Source organism: Idiotropiscis lumnitzeri, chromosome 4, assembly GCF_059441095.1.
Source record: "Idiotropiscis lumnitzeri isolate Australia: NSW breed Sydney's pygmy pipehorse chromosome 4, RoL_Ilum_1.0, whole genome shotgun sequence".
Classification (NCBI taxonomy): domain Eukaryota; kingdom Metazoa; phylum Chordata; class Actinopteri; order Syngnathiformes; family Syngnathidae; genus Idiotropiscis; species Idiotropiscis lumnitzeri.
In genome coordinates this window covers 11,861,751-11,885,305 of record NC_142394.1, presented here as the reverse complement: position 1 = coordinate 11,885,305, position 23,555 = coordinate 11,861,751, and the positions used below count along the sequence as shown (strand labels likewise).

Genomic DNA, 23,555 nt, shown 5'->3' with positions numbered 1-23,555 from the left:
TTCATTTACAAAATCAAATGGATCTATTTCCATTTTGTAAAATTAACATGGTCAGTATCACTGCAGTGTGATACATACACGCTTGAATTCTGAACACGTCTTGTCTTTAATGACAAATGGGCATTTATACTTGAAATACAAGTATAAACTTTCTTCTTATTAATGTTGAAGCAAGTTAATTTAATATTCTAATGTTTTCACGCTCAACTCTTAGTTTTTTAAGTCTTTCTGACACTTTAGCATAGATATTGTAGAATTATTGTTTCTTGGTAATCTATCATTTGACCGTGTTTGTGTTCATTATATTGTAGCATTTGTTTTGTGTTGGGGGAAATTTTTGCATTTTGCCAATCAACAGATAAGCTTGCGTTGCATGAAATCCACATTCCGACACCATAAGTCACCACTTAATACAATTAGTAACCTCCTCTTGCACCTGCAACGGTATATCATTTTAATTTCATTTTTCAGTTAGTGAGCATGTTTTTCATTTAGTGTGTTTGAGAAGACTTCATTGTAGACCAACAAGGCGTCCGCAACTCACAAATCTTGCATTTTTAAATGTTTCATGAAAATTGCATTTAGAGGACGAATCCGTTGACAAATGGCCTTGTCGCTTCACCATAAACACTGTCCATGGTGCTGATTTATGTTGTTATATTTCTGGTACCAATTACAGGGAAAAAAGCTCTGTGTTGCAAATGAGTGTTTATTCAGGGTGCTTACATTAGTATGTAATTTTCAGAGTAGACTCAAGATGTCGCACTACACTCATAGATATGAGGCTGTCAATTTTATGGGTGTTTTTTCCACATGAAGCAGACGTGATTCAACCATTACGAACCACGGCAGCTTTTGTTCCGGGAGCTAAATGGACTTCTTTTAAGGAGTGTGCTTTTATACTTTCATCTGAGTGGCTAACCGAAATTTATCGTGCTTATTTTTGGCAAGTAAAAAAATGGATAGCCAAGCTCATCTGCTCCTCGTTTGTTTCTACGGATATGTTCTTTGTGCCGACACCACCATTGCAGAGCTCAGCTATTCTGTTCCGGAGGAGATGAAAGTCGGATCCATTGTTGGCAATATCGCCAAGGACCTCGGACTGGAAGGACGGGCATTGATCTCTCGTAAGGCCCGTATTGATACTGTTAGTGAGGATGTGCGTTACTGCGACATTGACGTCAAAACGGGTAATTTTGTGATTCGGGAGAGGATCGACAGAGAGGAGCTATGCGGAGAGACCTTGACTTGTATGCTAAAATATGAATTGGTGTTAGAAAGCCCGCTGGAGATGCATCGCATTACGGTGCTTGTTTTGGATGTGAATGACAATTCCCCCGCCTTTCCAAAGGATGAAATAAAGCTGGAAATTAGGGAATCCGCCCTCAAGGGAACTCGATACCGCGTTAACGAAGCAGATGATGCTGACATTGGGCAAAATTCTGTAAAAAAATATTTCTTACAGAACAATGCGCATTTCGTTTTATCTGTGCGAGAGAATTCTGATGGATCAAAGAATCTTGAATTGGTGTTAGACAAAGAGCTTGACCGTGAAGCAGAACATGAATTAAATGTGGTACTCACTGCCAGTGATGGAGGCACTCCTGAAAGATCAGGAACGGCCCTAGTGCACGTCACTGTGCTTGATGCAAATGATAACTCCCCAGTGTTCGTTCACGATGTGTACAAAGCCAACCTGCCTGAAAACGCAGCACTGGAAACTGTTGTGGTCAGAGTGAGTGCAACGGACGCAGACGATGGCGTCAATGGGGAAATTTCGTACGATTTTAGTCGCATTGCAGAAAAGGCTAAAAGAGTATTCTCGATCGACAATAAATCTGGTGAGATTAAAGTAATAGGATCACTTGACTTTGAGAGTAGTTCCAAATATGAAATGAGGGTAGATGCTAAAGATGGTTATGGACTTTCATCACATTGTAAAGTGATGATTGACATCACGGATGTGAATGATAACACTCCTGTAATACAACTAAAGTCACTCTCTAATCCAGTAGCAGAAAATGTGTCACCTGGTACCGAGGTGGGCATCATTAACGTGCAGGACAGAGATTCAGAGGAGAACGGACAGGTGCGCTGCTCCATTCAACAAAACGTCCCCTTCAAGTTAGTTCCTTCTATTAAAAACTATTATTCTCTCGTGACTACTGGGCGACTTGACCGTGAACTCGTGTCTGATTACAACATTACAATCAGTGCCACTGACGAGGGCTCTCCTCCTCTGTCCTCCTCCAAAAGTGTTCACTTGTCTGTAGCAGACATCAACGACAACCCACCTGTGTTTGACGAACAGTCCTACAGCGCATATGTGAGTGAAAATAACAAAGCTGGCTCCACTTTATGTTCTGTTAGTGCTCGGGACCCCGACTGGAGACAGAACGGCACCGTCATTTATTCTCTGTTACCTGCTGAAGTGAACGGTGCCCCGGTTTCCTCCTATGTGTCTGTTAACGGAGACACGGGCGTGATCCACGCTGTCAGGTCGTTTGATTACGAACACTTGAGGAGTTTTCAAGTCCACGTCATGGCCAGAGACAACGGTTCTCCTCCGCTGAGCAGCAACGTGAGCGTCAGTGTGTTCATATCGGACGTGAACGACAACTCTCCTCAGATACTGTACCCCGCCCCGGAGGGCAACTCCTTCATGACCGAGCTGGTCCCCAAAGCTGCACACGGAGGCTCTGTGGTGTCCAAAGTGATCGCGGTGGACGCCGACTCCGGACAGAACGCCTGGCTGTCCTATCAGATTGTCAAGTCCACAGATCCGGGACTTTTCACCATTGGTCTCCACAGTGGAGAGATCAGGACCCAGCGGGACATTTCTGAGTCTGACAGCATGAAACAGAACCTGATTGTGGCCGTAAAAGATAACGGACAGCCCCCTCTCTCTGCCACCTGCTCCATGTATTTACTAATTTCCGATAACTTGGCTGAGGTGCCAGAATTGAAGGATATTTCTTACGATGACAAGAATTCCAAACTGACCTCTTACCTGATCATCGCGCTGGTGTCTGTGTCCACCTTCTTCCTGACCTTCATCATCATCGTCCTGGCTGTGAGGTTTTGTCGCGGGAGGAAGCCCAGACTGTTGTTTGATGGAGCAGTTGCCATCCCCAGCGCGTATCTTCCTCCTAATTACGCAGATGTTGACGGCACAGGAACTTTACGCAGCACCTACAACTATGACGCCTACTTGACAACAGGTTCCAGAACCAGTGACTTTAAATTTGTGTCTTCTTACAATGACAACACGCTACCTGCCGACCAGACTCTGAGGAAAAGTCCATCTGACTTTGTTGATGAACTTCATGATTCTTTCGACCCTCTTGAGGTAGGCAGCTTCTCTCTTGTAAAAACCCATAATGCCTTCTTTTCTGCATTACATCGTATCATTTTGATCATACTACTTTATTGCTCTGGCAGCAGTGTTCTTGTAATGCTTCATGATCAAATTTGATAATTTCAAAATTGCCTAAACTTTGAATCACAATTTCTTAAAAAATGTCAGGAATACATTGACATGTGATGATTTGGTTATCCTTCAGATATCTTTGAGGAAAACCTATTTTCTTAACTTATGCGATGTGGATTTGGACATATTACTGATTACTGATGTTGATTTGATAAATTCGTGTTAGTACCATTCCCACCCCATGTTCCAACTGTTTTGAATTTGTTCTCACGGACCCAAACTGTGTTTGGCACTGTCTTACAATGAAACGGGGATAAAAATCTTTGTAGTTGAGACGTCCATTGTTGGACTTCTACCAAGTGTATTTTACTGCAATACTTAACACATCTCTTATCTATATATGAGTGAGACACAGAACTTGGATCTCAACCAAATATAAATTGTGTTTGCTTCCGGTATATTATTGCAGTTTTAAACACTTGGTGTCCATGTGCTGTGGTTAAACAATTTGGAGTCTTTTTAATGAGTGGAGAACAAAAAGAGGGAAGAAAACGTCATATCATTACATTTAAGTGCTTATTAAAAGTAAACACACCCCTCTTCATGTACAAAGTTTTTTAAACAAAGTTTAAAAACAAACAAAATATCAATAATTTTAGTACATGGGTATCAGTACCGCTGACTGTTTTTTTGGCTGCGTAACACTGGCTCTGTCCTTTCTGTGTTCTGCCCGTGCTTGGGTGTTTCTTTTTCCCCCTCTGGATTCGCTGCCTTTCTCCCACATTCCGAAACTCAACATGTGAGATTCAATGAAGATGCAATTGAATAGTTATGAGTGTCAGTGAGTGTGGTTGTTTATGTGCTGAGTTTGTCTTCATTACTGTTTTCCCTTTGATTGGCTGGTGACAATGTAGGTGTTGTACCCTGCCTCTGCCAAAAGTCCGCTGAAATGCTCCAGCTCACCCACATCCCAAGCAAGGATAAAGGTTATAAACAATGGATGTATATTAGTGGGGATGTTACTGATGGAGTAGTGGTACGTTGCTTGACTTTGATGCAGCAACGTCGGTTCAGTTCCTACTTGGTGACGATGTCAATGAGAATGTTTGTCAATCATGCACTGTGACCAAGTTGTAGTTTGTCTTTCATTCAAAGTCAGCTGGGATGGGTTCAAACTCACCTACTCGATTTTACTTTGTCTATATTATAGCAATGAAAAAAAAGTATAGCTACACTGGTAAATTCACATTGTAACGAATTATAATTATCAGGATGCTCCATTATAATTATATTTTTATGTATTTTAGAGATGGGAGCCTATGTCAGCTCTGCACATGTTGCCCTTGCAAATAGTCTTCCGAAGCCCTGCAAAAGTGCTACTGATTTGTCAGATTTGGAAGCGATATGTTGTGTCTCAGTGTACAGATGTTTTTTAGGTCTGGGTTCTGGGTTAGATATTTATTCCAATCAAAGCGCTGAAAATTTGGGGCGATACTTGAATGTTGATTGGAATCATTCGTAAGTAACTTTATCATAGTTTCTGCTCACATTTTGTCATGATGTATTGCGGTTGTTGAGCATTTCGTGGTAAATTAACATACATGTGTTCATTTTACGGTTCCTCCAAGCATGTACCTCAGTTGTGTATCTCATTCTCGATTATTGATTATGATATGAATTATGAATCTGTGATTTAAATCCATCCAACAATTGCAACTGTCTTTTGAGAAGAAATTATTTTTTTAATGGAATATCTATTTATCAGCTGTTGGAACAACCTTACAAATTAAGTCACTTTTTTCACATGGTGGTAACTGACGTCAGCACAGATGAACAGAAAATTTGGAAGTAAAGCTTCTGAAAAAATGCTCATATTCAGATTAGTCCATGTCTGCCGAGTGTTATAGGCACTAAGCACATTGCATTAATGAAAATGTATTTTCTCAAATCTCTCGACAGATTTTAAGGACACACATTTAAGTGTGTCATGACTGAGAAGAAATATTCATAACATTTTCTGGATATGTTATTTAAAATTAGTCCTTATGCCATGACCATTATAATCACTGCCTTGGTTTGTTCGTAGGACGTCTTCGTAAATGTTGAGTATCAGCTAGGGAACCGTATTTACAATTTTTAGTAACGTTGATAAATCAGGGTGGTTTGTTTGGAATACCACTGCGCCAGCTCCGTCCCTGTCCATGGTGCTGAATACAGTCCAACTTTTTTCTACACTGACAGCTTTTTCTCCGATTTCTGTTTTCGTTCTTTAAAAAATCAGCGATCATTATACGACAACATTTTAATAGTTGAGTTTAAATTAACTTATGTTTTGAAATATACTTATTTTTATTCACACGTCATGTACGTTTTTACGAACCGTTTAGACTCAGGTTTATCATAAACATGAGCAATCAGGGTATTTTGCGATTACAGTACATAAAGTGGACAATTAATGATTGTGAGCGTATGGAAGATGAATGGCTGGATTTAAAAACATCAACTGGGTGTTATGTCAATAAATTCACTCTAGAGGTCAGTATGTACTCATGAACAAAAGCTGCTCAGTTTCCCACCCATTCACGTCGACAAGCAAACCAGATTTTCGTTTTGAGGAGCTCATGGTCTAAATGTCTGACTGTAAGTGCTGTGTCGAAAGCTGGGAATATAGCAAGGAACGATTAAATTGACATAATTACTCATCTCTTATCGCATTGGAAGTGACTCTGACGGGTATTTTAAGTGGAATGGAAAACAGAAGATTTGCGCCGTTTGGCTACGGCCTCACTTTTCTTTTCTATTTCCTTCGCACCATCAAAGGGGACGTGAGCTACTCTATTCCGGAGGAGATGAAACAAGGATCTGTAATTGGAAATATTGCCAAGGATTTGGGACTAAATGTGGGCCAGTTGTCTGCTCGCAAAGCACGCATTGATCCGGAGGATGATAACGGACAACACTGCGGCATCAACCTCAACACGGGTGACTTGATTGTTCAGGAAAGGATTGACAGAGAAGGGCTTTGTGGCAAAAGGGCGTCGTGTGTCTTAAAACAGGAATTTGTACTTGAAAACCCATTAGAGCTACATCGTATTAACATCCGTGTTCTCGATATCAATGATAATTCACCGCAGTTTAATGAAGACTCACTAAAATTAGAAATTAGGGAATCGGCAGACAAAGGGGAGCGTTTTCTTCTTGGGGAGGCACATGATGGAGACGTCGGAGAAAATGCTGTTCAAAGCTACACTTTACAGGAAAATGACAATTTTAAATTAAATGTAAATACTAAACCAGGGGGACGGAAATACTGTGAACTGATTTTAGACAAAGAGTTAGACAGAGAAGATAAAAAGGACATCATGCTTTTGCTGACTGCATATGATGGCGGCTCTCCTCGGAGATCAGGAACAGTCGTCATTCACGTCACTGTGCTGGATGCTAATGATAATGTACCAGTGTTTAGTCAAACAGTCTATAAAGCAGATCTGCCTGAAAACTCTCCTCTTGACACTTTGGTGATCACAGTGAGTGCAAATGATGCAGATGAAGGAATAAATAGTGAGATAGCATATGCATTTGACCATGTTTCTGATGACAATAGTCATGTATTTGCTTTACATCCCAAAACTGGAGAAGTGAGAGTGACTGGAGTTGTTGATTATGAAAAAGTGTCATCTTATGAAATGCAAATAAGTGCTAAAGATGGTCTTGGCTTAGTGTCTTATACAACATTAATCATTGACCTCACTGATGTTAATGATAATGCCCCTGTAATCAATTTAAAGTCGCTGTCTAATTCAATACCAGAGAATGTGTCACCTGGTACTGAGGTGGGCATCATTAACGTGCAGGACAGAGATTCAGAGGAGAACGGACAGGTGCGCTGCTCCATTCAACAAAACGTCCCCTTCAAGTTAGTTCCTTCTATTAAAAACTATTATTCTCTAGTGACTACTGGGCGACTTGACCGTGAACTCGTGTCTGATTACAACATTACAATCAGTGCCACTGACGAGGGCTCTCCTCCTCTGTCCTCCTCCAAAAGTGTTCACTTGTCTGTAGCAGACATCAACGACAACCCACCTGTGTTTGAGGAACAGTCCTACAGCGCATATGTGAGTGAAAATAACAAAGCTGGCTCCACTTTATGTTCTGTGAGTGCTCGAGACCCCGACTGGAGACAAAACGGCACCGTCATTTATTCTCTGTTACCTGCTGAAGTGAACGGTGCCCCGGTGTCCTCCTATGTGTCCGTTAACGGAGACACGGGCGTGATCCACGCTGTCCGGTCGTTTGATTACGAACACTTGAAGAGTTTTCAAGTCCACGTCATGGCCAGAGACAACGGTTCTCCTCCGCTGAGCAGCAACGTGAGCGTCAGTGTGTTCATATCGGACGTGAACGACAACTCTCCTCAGATACTGTACCCCGCCCCGGAGGGCAACTCCTTCATGACCGAGCTGGTCCCCAAAGCTGCACACGGAGGCTCTGTGGTGTCCAAAGTGATAGCGGTGGACGCCGACTCCGGACAGAACGCCTGGCTGTCCTATCAGATTGTCAAGTCCACAGATCCGGGACTTTTCACCATTGGTCTCCACAGTGGAGAGATCAGGACCCAGCGGGACATTTCTGAGTCTGACAGCATGAAACAGAACCTGATTGTGGCTGTAAAAGATAACGGACAGCCCCCTCTCTCTGCCACCTGCTCCATGTATTTAGTAATTTCCGATAACTTGGCTGAGGTGCCAGAACTGAAGGACATTTCTTATGATGACAAGAATTCCAAACTAACCTCTTACCTGATCATTGCGCTGGTGTCTGTGTCCACCTTCTTCCTGACCTTCATCATCATTGTCCTGGCTGTGAGGTTTTGTCGCAGGAGAAAGCCCAGACTGTTGTTTGATGGAGCAGTTGCCATCCCCAGCGCGTATCTCCCTCCTAATTACGCAGATGTTGACGGCACAGGAACTTTACGCAGCACCTACAACTATGACGCCTACTTGACAACAGGTTCCAGAACCAGCGACTTTAAGTTTGTGTCTTCTTACAATGACAACACACTGCCTGCCGACCAGACTCTGAGGAAAAGTCCATCTGACTTTGCTGATGAGCTTCACGATTCTTTCGACCCCTTGGAGGTATGAAGTCTTTTAAGTATTTAACTAATTTCAAAATGTTTCTTGGTCACTCAGTGTCAGAATCATAATTTCTTCATTTTGGCTTTGCGAACATTAATATTTTATTTGTACCCAAAATTCTAAGTATATCACAACCTCTACATATTTCATTAACACATTTTTTGGCAAACATCTAAATCCAACTGTCTCTGTTTTGCGTTTGAAAAATAGTTAAATATTTTCCAACTTGGAAAAGAAATGTAAAAAAGCCATATACCATAAAACCTCCACATATTACACGGTTTAGGCAAATATCAGATAATCACATTTGACCATGGCCATTTAATTATTGAAAATTCTCATTTCTTCTGTTATCTTAAGCTGTTTTTTTGGACCTTCATAATGGGCACTAAGGTCGAAGATGTTTTTGAAGCGCATTGCCGCAAACAATTAATGATTTGCATCCAGAGAGGGAAAAAACCACCATCTATATTTCCTGAAATTATAATGATCATCTATGATATGAGCACTTTGAATAAACAATTATTTAGGGGTGCTTTTTAAATTTAATTTGAAATTGTTCACTACTGTGACCTTAATAGCCTGTGATTCGTAAAGTTCTGTTTGCGACAGTATTCCGCTGTTTTCCACCCGCAAAGCACATTTTTGCCCTGCGATGTCCTTCATAAAACTAACGGTTAATTTTCCAAACAATAGTGTGGAATTAATGTTCTACATTGCATAACAAAAAATAATTTTGTTTGCTCTTGAACCAACGATGCTGTAATTTGCCTGCGTCATACCTTGATTGTTCCTTCCGAATCCCGATGCATTTAAAATTTGTATCTCGAGCAGATCAGGTATATTAATCATTGTTTAAAAATAAGTTATAATTGTTTTGCAGTTGGACATTTGTCATTGTACAATCGAGTGTAATTCGCTGACCACTACTTGAAGTTTTACGTCATGAATTAACGCGGCTCTTTTGCGTTCCACGCACATATGTTCTAAAGATACACAATATTTCTCTTACATGGTGAAGTTTGCTTTGACTCTGTCAAAATAAAGTTGGAACCACATGATTTTTTTTCTACAACCTATGTTGACCAGCCGTATCCTTGCTTTTGCAAATACATACAGTGCGGGGAACTCTCTAAGACTTGTAGTCGTTTATTAGCTTAGAAACATGATTTTAAGTTTCGTTTGTTAAATTGTCTCCCAGTATATGTAATATTCAAAACTTGCTCCAAGTGGCGCTGTCCACCATGGATGAGGTTACGCTACACATCCACAGCAACATTTCCTTATTATTTGACCACAATTTGACGAATGCGGCAGAGGCGCACATTCGATCAGCCTCCTTGTACTATTAGAGGACGTATATTTTTCGCCGGTTATTTTTTAAGGCAATTGTGGCTCACTCAGCACTGTTTTTTTTTCGTGGAAATGGAAAACAAGGGATTTTCATTGTTGGAACTGACGGCTTTGTTGGGCTTCTTTCTTTTCACGCTGCAAATTGTGCAAGGAGATGTGACCTATTCAATTCCCGAGGAGATGAAGCGCGGATCTATTGTTGGAAATGTAGCAAAAGATATTGGAATAGAGGTGGGCAAGATGTCTGTTCGACGGGCTCGGATTGATGGAGACGGCAACAACAAACGGTATTTTGAGATGAATTTGAACACTGGAGATATTGTTGTGGCAGACAGGATTGACCGAGAGGGGCTTTGTGGCAAAAAGCCATCCTGCATTTTGAAACAGGAGCTTGTTTTGGAAGAGCCTTTAGAATTGCATCGAATCAATATTCACATTCAGGATATTAATGATAATTCACCTCAGTTTAAAAAGGATCAAATTCATTTGGAGATCAGTGAATCAGCATTTAAAGGGAGTCGCTACCGTTTAGATGAGGCCCACGACGCAGATGTGGGGCAGAATGCTATCCAGAACTATGCCATCGAACCAAACCAACACTTTAAATTGAATGTTGTTGCAAAAAGCGCTGGAGGGAAGTATGGGGAGTTAGTAATAGAAAAGGAACTCGACAGAGAGCAAGAACGGGAGCTGAAGATTGTGCTGATTGCAACAGACGGTGGCACACCTCAGAGATCAGGCACAGTAGTCGTACACGTCACTGTGCTGGACGCAAATGATAACGCCCCAGTGTTCAGCCGAGCAATTTATAAAGCCAATCTGCCTGAAAACTCTCCCCCAGATACAATTGTGATCAATGTAAGTGCAACGGATGCTGATGAGGGAGTCAATAGTGAAGTAACATATGAATTTGATCACATCTCTGATGACACTAATATTGTGTTTGCTCTTGACAAAAAAACTGGTGCAGTGAGTGTGAGTGGATCCATAGATTATGAAGAGGTGCCCTCTTATGAAATGCAAATTACAGCCAAAGATGGCTTAGGCTTGGTGTCATCTTGTACATTAATAATTGACGTCAGTGATGTCAATGACAATGCACCTTTATTGTTTGTTAAGTCCTTGAAAAATCCCCTTCCAGAAAATACCCCTACTGGAACACAGGTGGGCATCATTAATGTGCAGGACAGAGACTCTGAGGAGAATGGACACGTCCGCTGTACCATTCAACAAAATGTCCCCTTCAAATTAGTTCCTTCTATCAAGAACTATTATTCTCTGGTTACCACTGGACAACTTGACCGTGAACTCGTGTCTGATTACAACATTACAATCAGTGCCACTGACGAGGGCTCTCCTCCTCTGTCCTCCTCCAAAAGTGTTCACTTGTCTGTAGCAGACATCAACGACAACCCACCTGTGTTTGACGAACAGTCCTACAGCGCATATGTGAGTGAAAATAACAAAGCTGGCTCCACTTTATGTTCTGTCAGTGCTCGAGACCCCGACTGGAGACAGAACGGCACCGTCATTTATTCTCTGTTACCTGCTGAAGTGAACGGTGCCCCAGTTTCCTCCTATGTGTCCGTTAACGGGGACACGGGCGTGATCCACGCTGTCAGGTCGTTTGATTACGAACACTTGAGGAGTTTTCAAGTCCACGTCATGGCCAGAGACAACGGTTCTCCTCCGCTGAGCAGCAACGTGACCGTCAGTGTGTTCATATCGGACGTGAACGACAACTCTCCTCAGATACTGTACCCCGCCCCGGAGGGCAACTCCTTCATGACCGAGCTGGTCCCCAAAGCTGCACACGGAGGCTCTGTGGTGTCCAAAGTGATCGCGGTGGACGCCGACTCCGGACAGAACGCCTGGCTGTCCTATCAGATTGTCAAGTCCACAGATCCGGGACTTTTCACCATTGGTCTCCACAGTGGAGAGATCAGGACCCAGCGGGACATTTCTGAGACGGACAGCATGAAACAGAACCTGATTGTGGTCATAAAAGATAACGGACAGCCCCCTCTCTCTGCCACCTGCTCCATGTTTTTACTAATTTCTGATAACTTGGCTGAGGTGCCAGAACTGAAGGACATTTCTTATGATGACAAGAATTCCAAACTGACCTCTTACCTGATCATCGCGCTGGTGTCTGTGTCCACCTTCTTCCTGACCTTCATCATCGTCGTCCTGGCTGTGAGATTTTGTCACAGGAGGAAGCCCAGACTGTTGTTTGATGGAGCAGTTGCCATCCCCAGCGCGTATCTCCCTCCTAATTACGCAGATGTTGACGGCACAGGAACTTTACGCAGCACCTACAACTATGACGCCTACTTGACAACAGGTTCCAGAACCAGCGACTTTAAGTTTGTGTCTTCTTACAATGACAACACACTGCCTGCTGACCAGACTCTGAGGAAAAGTCCAAGTGACTTTGCTGATGAGCTTCATGATTCGTTTGACCCTTTGGAGGTAGGCACCCTATGGCAAATTTGAATGTGTTTGTTTTTGTCATGCACATATTGTCCAGGCTTGGAAAAAATATTTACCACCTTTATTTTTGTTACATTTCTTGATTATTTTAATGCCTGATGCAAACATTTAATTTGTCCAAATATAATGAAAACAAGAATAATAGTTAAAGTTAGAGTTAAATTCACATGCCTTTATTTAGCCATTTTCTAAGATTTTCTTGATAATGACCAAAATAAGTGAAGTGCTTACATTAAAAGCTGTGGCATTGTACTGCCAAAAAACTGTGCTTTTAGCCATTCCATGTTTACTTATCTGTCCATTGTTCACATTATATCCCTTTAGTGTTAACTGACTTTGAAATGAACAACTAAGAAAACAACAAAGTGGTCTAATATTATTTTTTCTTGACTCTAAATGTCAACATTTTCGATAGTCACTCACAGCTTTGCTTCAGGAGACAAATCACATTTTTTCATCTTATCCTGACCACTCATCTTTTGCATAGTCTTCTTCACATTGAAATTGTAGAGCTGATGAACCTCTTTGTAGTTGTCTGGCCAACTTCATTAGGTGTGAAAGAAATTGACGACCTTTGACCTTGGTTCTTTCAACATGTTTATAAATTTTTTGCCTCCATTTAATTTGGGTCTTAATGATATGTGTTGTCAAGCTTTTGTTGTTTTCATAAAGTTTGCTTTGTCAACATAAATCAATTGTGCAATAGTGGAAAATATATATAGTTCAAATAATTTATAGATTTTTTTTGTTTTGGTGATGAAGATTAATGTAGATGTTTTTTGTCCGTAAACCATCCTACTAAATTGATCCTACTAAATCATTTAAGTCTGCTCGGTCCCTGCCTTTCCATGAATTTAAAAGGAAGCATGGTTCACAAGAATAATTTGCAAAAATGCATATATGGGTGAGTGGATGGACAATTTCAGCAAATGTACCATACAATTTACTGCAAATGTCTCTTACATTTTGGGGGATGGGCCAATTGTTTACAGCTTAATTTTGCATATATTTTCAATGTCAATGTGATTTATTTCAAACATCATACACAGCAGAATTATAAAAATATGACAGGTTAAAAATTAAAGGGTAAAAGTACAGCTCAGTAAATTAAGCGCCCCGACAATACAACTGTGCTCTACATGTAAAATTAACCATTGTATTCGTTCATAATTAAACAAATAATAGTCGATTTTTTTGTGGTCGATAGAAATTTTGTTAATTCAGTTTTATGAATATTCCATACATCAAGTTTGATATTAAAAAACAAAAAACAAAATAAAAAACACACACACATCCAAAATGAAACAAAGATAATCAAAGTCAACAGAACTAAAAAACATCCGATATATGAGCTTTCTTTACTTTTATAGAATATGGAATGAAAATGAATAATTAGGATTATTATGCTTGGATATTTTTCAGGCATTTCTATATGTGGGCTTTAAAAGCAAGTGTCATTCAATATTCTGAAAATCTGATCTTTACATTCAGAGGGTTTGTTTATTCAAACGTCTGACCTTGGTGCTTAATATTTTTACGTTCATGGGATGTATTTTCAACAAAATTTCACTACCTCTTCTTGCTTTTCTGTTAGACAATGAGACACCTGTTTAAAAAAACTTCTGAACGTTAATCTTTATTTTGAGTGTACAACAAATTTGTTGACACTCTGTATATTTATTTGTTTTTGTTAGATTGAAATGCCAAAAGTTTATTTTAGTCGGTAAGCTATTGAATACAATTCTACACTGCAACAGCAGCTTGGCATTTCCTTCTCTCTTGCTCAGGCAAACGCTGTTTTATTATTTTCACACAAGAAATTAAGACGAAGATACAATTACCCTTGTTGTGAATTGTTTTTTTCTGAAGTGTGGCTGTTTATTATACCGTTTAAATTGGTTTTCCCTTTTAACATTTAAGTTCAATCACAAGATTATTCGTCTACATATTTTTGGAGTGGGAAAAATACAACATTATTTTTATGCATTTTACTATTTTTAAAGAATATTTAATACGACTTTTGGTGCCTCCTTCAAGTTCCACCCATCCATTTGAATGCTTGCGATTGTATCTCATTCTTGATATGTGCTTTTTAGTGACAGCAACGCTAAGCAATGCACGCATTTGTTGAAAGTCATCGTCTCCGTTTAAAGTAAATTAACTCGCATGTATAAAAAGAGGATATGAATACAATACACAACACTATATTTAAATCGCAGTATTTTAACTGGACACATGGTGTCACCATAGACCAGCAGAGGATGAATAATATGAGGCGTGTGTTGCACAGCGCACATATCAAGTGTCCAGCGTACCTCGCAGCGTGGAAAAATAGAAGACAAAGGGGAACAGACGAGTCTAGTCGAATGCGTTTTTTATATTTTTTTGCAGTAGTTTCTGTTTCTATCAGAGAATGGCTTGTTTATGGAACATCGTCCAATGCTGGAGATTTGCCTTTTTCTTTGTTCTGGTTGCATACGTACGCGGAGACCTCAGCTATTCGGTTCAAGAGGAGTTAAAACGCGGATCTATTATTGGAAATATTGCCAAGGATCTCGGACTAGAGGTGGGGAAATTGTCTGCTCGCAAAGCTCGTGTTGATATGGAAAATAACAACAAACAGTATTGTGGAATAAACCTCCGGACGGGGGATTTAGTGGTCGCTGACAGAATTGACCGAGAGGAGCACTGCGGGGAAAAGCCTTCGTGTGTTCTAAAATTCGACCTGCTGCTGGAGAATCCTTTGGAATTGCACCGGTTGTCTTTGCAAATTCAAGATGTGAATGACAATTCTCCCATTTTCTCTAAAGATTTTGTGAAGCTGGAAATTCGTGAGTCAGCTGTCAAAGGAGCCAAATATCGCATTAATGCGGCACATGATTCAGATATAGGAACGAATTCCGTTCAAAGCTATATTTTGCAGCAAAACTCAAATTTTGTGTTTCACATTCAATCGACAAATGCTGGTAGTAAAGATGGTGAGCTTATTTTAGATAAAGAATTGGACAGAGAAGAGCAGCAGGAAATGAAATTATTGCTTACAGCAGTGGATGGTGGTTCTCCTCCCAGATCTGGTACTGTAGTCATACATGTCATTGTACTTGATGCGAATGACAACGCCCCAGTTTTTGCACAAAATGTTTACACAACCTCCGTGAGGGAAGATGCAGCTCTCAAAACACCAGTTATCACAGTGAGTGCATCGGATGCTGACGAAGGAATAAATGGAGAAGTTACATATGAGCTTAGCAGGCTGTCTGATAAAGCAAAAAATATGTTTTCTCTCAATCAGAAAACTGGCGAAATGTTTGTGGTCGGTGAGATAGATTATGAAGATGGATCAAAACATGAAATGTTTATTGAAGCCAAAGACGGTTATGGACTTTCTTCCAAGGCTAAAGTAATTATTGATATAACTGATGTAAATGACAATGCCCCTGTGATCAACTTAAAGTCACTATCCAACCCAATATCTGAGAATGTGTCACCTGGCACACAGGTGGGCATCATTAATGTGCAGGACAGAGATTCAGAGGAGAACGGACAGGTGCGCTGCTCCATTCAACAAAATGTCCCTTTTAAATTAGTTCCTTCTATCAAGAACTATTATTCTTTGGTAACGACTGGTCAACTTGACCGCGAAATAGTATCCGATTACAACATTACAATCAGCGCTATTGACGAGGGCTCTCCTCCTCTGTCCTCCTCCAAAAGTGTTCACTTGTCTGTCGCAGACATCAACGACAACCCACCTGTGTTTGAGGAACAGTCCTACAGCGCATATGTGAGTGAAAATAACAAAGCTGGCTCCACTTTATGTTCTGTGAGTGCTCGAGACCCCGACTGGAGACAGAACGGCACCGTCATTTATTCTCTGTTACCTGCTGAAGTGAACGGTGCCCCGGTTTCCTCCTATGTGTCCGTTAACGGAGACACGGGCGTGATCCACGCTGTCAGGTCGTTTGATTACGAACACTTGAGGAGTTTTCAAGTCCACGTCATGGCCAGAGACAACGGTTCTCCTCCGCTGAGCAGCAACGTGAGCGTCAGTGTGTTCATATCGGACGTGAACGACAACTCTCCTCAGATACTGTACCCCGCCCCGGAGGGCAACTCCTTCATGACCGAGCTGGTCCCCAAAGCTGCACACGGAGGCTCTGTGGTGTCCAAAGTGATAGCGGTGGACGCCGACTCCGGACAGAACGCCTGGCTGTCCTATCAGATTGTCAAGTCCACAGATCCGGGACTTTTCACCATTGGTCTCCACAGTGGAGAGATCAGGACCCAGCGGGACATTTCTGAGTCAGACAGCATGAAACAGAACCTGATTGTGGCCGTGAAAGATAACGGACAGCCCCCTCTCTCTGCCACCTGCTCCATGTATTTACTAATTTCCGATAACTTGGCTGAGGTGCCAGAATTTAAGGATATTTCTTACGATGACAAGAATTCCAAATTGACCTCTTACCTGATCATCGCGCTGGTGTCTGTGTCCACCTTCTTCCTGACCTTCATCATCATCGTCCTGGCTGTGAGGTTTTGTCGCAGGAGAAAGCCCAGACTGTTGTTTGATGGAGCAGTTGCCATCCCCAGCGCGTATCTGCCTCCTAATTACGCAGATGTTGACGGCACAGGAACTTTACGTAGCACCTACAACTATGATGCCTACTTGACAACAGGTTCCAGAACCAGTGACTTTAAGTTTGTGTCTTCTTACAATGACAACACACTGCCTGCTGACCAAACTATGAGGAAAAGTCCAAGTGACTTTGCTGATGAGCTTCAGGATTCGTTTGACCCTTTGGAGGTAGGCACCTTCGATTTGATTGTCTTTTTTCTTATTTTTTATTTTTCATCCCGACTTGATCACACTTATTTGAAGTAGCTTACACGTTGGTATTTTAATACTGATGACCCTATTTGGTGAAGTCCAGTTAACTTGATTAACTTTGGAAGAAATGGTTGACCTTTGACCTCAGTTCTATAAACGTGCTTGCAGTTTTTCAATGTGACACATCAATTTCATCCTCTTTGATCTAGGAGTTGTCAGGCTGTTGTTTTGATTGTTTGTTTTTTTCCAGTTCATTCATATTTTTAGCTTGTGGGCGATTTTCAATTTGTGGGTTATTGGTGATGAAGGTCAATATAGATGTTTATCTTTCTGTCAACTGCTCATTTCAACGCATACTGAGTCCACCTTAGATTTGTCACAGCCATTCATGACCTAAAACAGCAAGTATGTTATGAAGATGAGTAGATCAATGGCCGGATGAACAATTTCAAGTTCATCAAACACGAATAAGAAATAGCATAATTTTGTGTTGCCTTTGCTCTTATTAAAAAATGCACATTTAGTTCTTTTCAACATATAATTTCTTCCATTTCTTCTGAGGAAGAAAATGAGCAAACTGCTCATGCTTCATTTTCTGTGAAATTACAAACAATGGAGGAGTGTTGATTCATTGTCACCTCTGACCATGGTGCTGAATCTTGCTGCATCTTCATGGGATTTATTTTCAGAGTCAGTTGTGCTTAGTTCTTAGTTCTTTCCATCATTGTAATTGTTTCATAGGCTTCTCCAAATATGTAACATTGAGACACGTAATAAAAATAACAAAAAAGACGTTGATATTACAATTTTAGTTGATGTGGACACCAAATATGTTGTGACATCCCTTTTATAGATGGAAGGGTCAAACGTTTAATATCAGCTGGGAAGGGATTGAATAAAATGCTGCATCCAAGACCTGAGTTATTTCTTCATGGCTTTTTTTTTCAGGCAAATTAATTGTTGCAACTTTCTCCAAAGTGTTTTAAACTAAAAAAAAAAAATAAAAAAAACGTTCGCAGGACAGTACATATACCCTGTGTAATAGTGTTTTATTTTTTCAACAAACGTTTGCGGTTTAGGGACATTGTTATCTAAATTCAACTTTTGAAACAAACTAATAGGAGTTATTGGTGACTTCTGAGGATTTTTAAGAAATTTAAAAGTAAAAACAATATATTTTCTTTGTGAGAATTACGAACCTCTTTAAAATATATTTGATGCAATATTGGTGTTTTTTTTCGACCACTGCTTTGAATGCTTGACATGAGATTGTAAGTCACTCTTTCTAAGAAATTATTTGCAGTGATAAAAAAAGGTAAGCATAAGGTAAATTAACTCACTAGTATAAAAAGAGGATATGAATTCACATAGCACATTCCAATCGCAGTATTTTAACTCGACACGTGGTGTCACCATAGACCAGCAGAGAATTAATAATATGAGGCGTATATTGCACAGCGCACATATCTAGAGTCCATTGTATCTCGTAGCGTGAAAAACAGAAGACAAAGAGAAAAAGACGAGTCTGGTCGAATGAGCTTTTGATTTATTTATTTTTTGCAGTATTTTCTGATTATATCAGAGAATGGCTTATTTGTTGAACATCGTCCAATGCTGGAGCTTTGCCTTTTTCTTTGTTCTGATTGCATACGCACGGGGAGACCTCAGCTATTCGGTTCAAGAGGAGTTAAAACGCGGATCTATTATTGGAAATATTGCCAAGGATCTCGGACTAGAGGTGGGGAAATTGTCTGCTCGCAACGCTCGTGTTGACATGGAAAATAACAACAAACAGTATTGTGGAATAAACCTCCGGACGGGGGATTTAGTGGTCGCTGACAGAATTGACCGAGAGGAGCACTGCGGGGAAAAGCCTTCGTGTGTTCTAAAATTCGACCTGCTGCTGGAGAATCCTTTGGAATTGCACCGGTTGTCTTTGCAAATTCAAGATGTGAATGACAATCCTCCCATTTTCTCTAAAGATTTTGTGAAGCTGGAAATTCGTGAGTCAGCTGACAAAGGAGCCAAATATCGCATTAATGCGGCACATGATTCAGATATAGGAACGAATTCCGTTCAAAGCTACATTTTGCAGCAAAACTCAAATTTTGTGTTTCGCATTCAAACGACAAATGATGGCAGTAAATATGGCGAGCTTGTTTTAGATAAAGAATTAGACAGAGAAGAGCAGCAGGAAATGAAATTATTGCTTACAGCAGTGGATGGTGGTTCTCCTCCCAGATCTGGTACTGTAGTCATACATGTCATTGTACTTGATGCGAATGACAACGCCCCAGTTTTTGGACAAAATGTTTATACAACCTTCGTGAGGGAAGATGCAGCTCTCAAAACACCAGTTATCACTGTGAGTGCATCGGATGCTGACGAAGGAATAAATGGAGAAGTTACATATGAGTTTAGCAGGATGACTGAGAAAGCAAAAAATATTTTTTCCCTCAATGACAAAACTGGAGAAATGTTTGTGGTAGGTGAAATAGATTATGAAGAAGCATCAATCCATGATGTCTTGGTTGAAGCTAAAGATGGTTATGGCCTTTCCTCTGAGGCAAAGGTAATAATTAATATAATTGATGTAAATGACAATGCCCCTGTGATCAACTTAAAGTCAATATCTAACCCAATATCGGAGAATGTGTCACCGGGTACAGAAGTGGGCATCATTAATGTGCAGGACAGAGATTCAGAGGAGAACGGACAGGTGCGCTGCTCCATTCAACAAAATGTCCCTTTTAAATTAATTCCTTCAATTAAAAATTATTATTCTTTGGTAACGACTGGTCAACTTGACCGCGAAATAGTATCCGATTACAACATTACAATCAGCGCTATTGACGAGGGCTCTCCTCCTCTGTCCTCCTCCAAAAGTGTTCACTTGTCTGTAGCAGACATCAACGACAACCCACCTGTGTTTGAGGAACAGTCCTACAGCGCATATGTGAGTGAAAATAACAAAGCTGGCTCCACTTTATGTTCTGTGAGTGCTCGAGACCCCGACTGGAGACAGAACGGCACCGTCATTTATTCTCTGTTACCTGCTGAAGTGAACGGTGCCCCAGTTTCCTCCTATGTGTCCGTTAACGGAGAAACGGGCGTGATCCACGCTGTCAGGTCGTTTGATTACGAACACTTGAGGAGTTTTCAAGTCCACGTCATGGCCAGAGACAACGGTTCTCCTCCGCTGAGCAGCAACGTGAGCGTCAGTGTGTTCATATCGGACGTGAACGACAACTCTCCTCAGATACTGTACCCCGCCCCGGAGGGCAACTCCTTCATGACCGAGCTGGTCCCCAAAGCTGCACACGGAGGCTCTGTGGTGTCCAAAGTGATAGCGGTGGACGCCGACTCCGGACAGAACGCCTGGCTGTCCTATCAGATTGTCAAGTCCACAGATCCGGGACTTTTCACCATTGGGCTCCACAGTGGAGAGATCAGGACCCAGCGGGACATTTCTGAGTCTGACAGCATGAAACAGAACCTAATTGTCGCTGTGAAAGATAACGGACAGCCCCCTCTCTCTGCCACCTGCTCCATGTATTTACTTATTTCCGATAACTTGGCTGAGGTGCCAGAACTGAAGGACATTTCTTACGATGACAAGAATTCCAAACTGACCTCTTACCTGATCATCGCGCTGGTGTCTGTGTCCACCTTCTTCCTGACCTTCATCATCATCGTCCTGGCTGTGAGGTTTTGTCGCAAGAGAAAGCCCAGACTGTTGTTTGATGGAGCAGTTGCCATCCCCAGCGCGTATCTTCCTCCTAATTACGCAGATGTTGACGGCACAGGAACTTTACGCAGCACCTACAACTATGACGCCTACTTGACAACAGGTTCCAGAACCAGCGACTTTAAGTTTGTGTCTTCTTACAATGACAACACGCTGCCTGCTGACCAGACTCTGAGGAAAAGCCCAAGCGACTTCGTGGATGAACTTCATGATTCATTCGACCCCCTTGAGGTTAGATTATTACAATATAATGTAAAAGGAAATATATCATCCCTATTGTGGTTAATGTTTGAATCAGCTTGTCATTTAACAATCGCAAATTAAGGTCTATGTTTATTTGGTAGGCAACCATTTTTAATTGCTGTTTTTTTTTGCACGCTACTAAACTAGGCCTGAGTCTTGTTTCTATACTTCGCTGATACTGTTGTGATGAAGGACCAAAGTATTCATTAATTTAAAACATTTGCATCACATGTCCCATTCGTGTCATTACCGTTGAGTAGTTTGGTCTCTTCCTCCATAATATTGTTTGATTCTTCTGTTTATAACTAACTTAGCAATATAAATGTGTAATAACAATCTTTAATTAGAATTGGCAATAGTTAGCAGAAGAAACCTAATTCTTAAACGATGTATTTGAGCAAAAATAATGACACAGATTAACAATTGCATATCAGCGCATCATTCACATAATTATTTAGCAGTTAAGAAAACTAAATTCTTTGAAAAATAAAATCAATGTGTCATACTGTTCACTGTTTGTCCACCAAGTATCACCTAAAAAAGATTCAGAGCGTCCCAAACACCACGATAATGACCAACATTAATGTAATGTACAGTTTGCTGAATTTTCATCAAAAAACAGGTGCAGCTTTTATTCATAAAAAAATATTGATTTTATAAGCCACAATAACTTTATGTAGTCTAATTATCACAGTGCTAAAATATAGAAAAGGAACACACTGTACTCACAGTAAATGACTCAATTTAATTGTACTGCAGATAAGAATTAAACAGTCATACAGACCAAATGAACTTTTCCTGCACGAGTGAGAATTGAATTCAGAAAGATTTGTGGGATTGTTTGTCGTAGCGCAACCAACTGTAAGGCTAACTCTTTGAAATGTTTTGGATTAATGGACCGGTACTCAGATTCGTCCCACAAAAGAATTGATCAAAAGTGTCAAGTGTTAATTACGTGTCAATTACTCTCTATTGAATGGCAAATCCTAAAGGTTTTTAGTGGCAATAAAAAGCATGTAAAATGTGGTCTCAAACCATATAATTCAGTTCAAATTGTCATTTGGTTTACTTGAACAAGGATATCAATGTTTAATATTGAAATATATAACTATAAACATTAAATTACTCTTATAAACACATTAAACTATTCATATAATCCATTTTAGTAGTAACTGATCATAAATCAACCATTACACACTAAAACATTGTGTATAATTGATCAAAGTTAAACTAATGCAAATAAAAATGAGCAAGAAGCTTTACATTTCCATTTGAAAACAGTACTGGGAAGAGATTTTAAAATTCTTACGTTGCAGGCTTTCCCGTATTATTAAGAGATGTACTAAAAATTAACCTGTTTATCTTCAATAACACAACTGGAAACAAATAAATTCTTGGCGGTATTGAGATTGCCGTATAAATTAAAACATAGATATTATTCTTGTCTTTATTTGGCACTGTCCACGTTTGGACACCTGATACTCAAGACTGACAGTAACAAAACAAACTGATTTCCGTTAAGTTTTTTTGCAGCTAAGCTGCCACAAAAACTTAAAGTTTCTATACTGACCACTGTGCGCTTGTTGCTGCTGGTGTGAAAGAGGAAGTAGTCAGGTGGGATCCTTTCCAAAGCTCACCACTCGCTCAAGATACTGAAAGTGACCTATATTGCGTTTGTGTTGCTGAGTGAATGACGCATTCAGGTGCATCACGGGAAATTGTATGTTATAATGCAGTTGGGTTTGAATGCAGATATTGCTTGCCTAAGTTGAGTATATAAATGTTACAGTATAGACATACAGCATCGTTTGGTTGATATAGCTTCTCTGCCCTTACCAATGACGCTCAGATGTCAACAAGTTCCCTTGGATAAGAAAGGGGGGGGGTGCTTCTTCAATACAAAAAAATGTTTCTTCCTTTTGTTTGAGCCGTCAGGATAGGTACATCTCTTTACTTGGATGTGGTTGTGATTTTGAGAACTTCCTGTGTCTTTTGCTTCTTCTGTTCCATTTGTAGTTGCTACTTGAGGCCACGTTCAGCTTGTTTGTCTAGGAGGGTCATAGTAATTTGTATTTCTGTGACAACATTGCTTAAATGGTTGATTTGGAACATTTGGTCCCTCATTGAGATATTCGGGTTTGTTTATTATGATATCATTTAAACAAAGAGTTGCATGTCGTTGTTCTTAAAGTTGCAGATATGGTGACTGCGTCAAAGTACAATTTGACCATGTCTTCTGCTTCTTATGTGCACTATTGAGTCATGTGTTTTTTAGTCCAGGATGTGCCGGTCCCAGTGACAAGTTAAAACCTGAGC

At 40.5% G+C, this 23,555-nt stretch overlaps 2 protein-coding genes across 9 annotated transcripts in view; both read left to right on the top strand.

The window, feature by feature from the left end:
- The window catches only part of LOC148338123 (protocadherin gamma-A11-like), a 244,584-nt gene that overhangs the window by 11,948 nt on the left and 209,081 nt on the right, over positions 1-23,555 (top strand). Inside the window, exon 1 of one of the 8 annotated variants that reach the window (XM_088293008.1) lies at positions 6,037-8,571. The exons of 6 other annotated variants lie outside the window; for them this stretch is intronic. In XM_088293008.1, coding sequence (XP_088149134.1) covers positions 6,178-8,571 — 2,394 coding nt within the window. In that variant the 5' untranslated portion in view covers positions 6,037-6,177. Of the gene's footprint in view, positions 1-6,036; positions 8,572-23,555 lie in introns of those variants that run through there. One more of the 8 variants, XM_088293030.1, reaches the window with a different exon arrangement.
- Positions 847-23,555, top strand: part of LOC148338132 (protocadherin beta-15-like) — a 70,825-nt gene continuing 48,116 nt past the window's right edge. Inside the window, exon 1 of the mRNA XM_088293047.1 lies at positions 847-3,349. Within this exon, the coding sequence (XP_088149173.1) occupies positions 959-3,349 (2,391 nt within the window). The 5' untranslated portion in view covers positions 847-958. The remainder of the gene's footprint in view (positions 3,350-23,555) is intronic.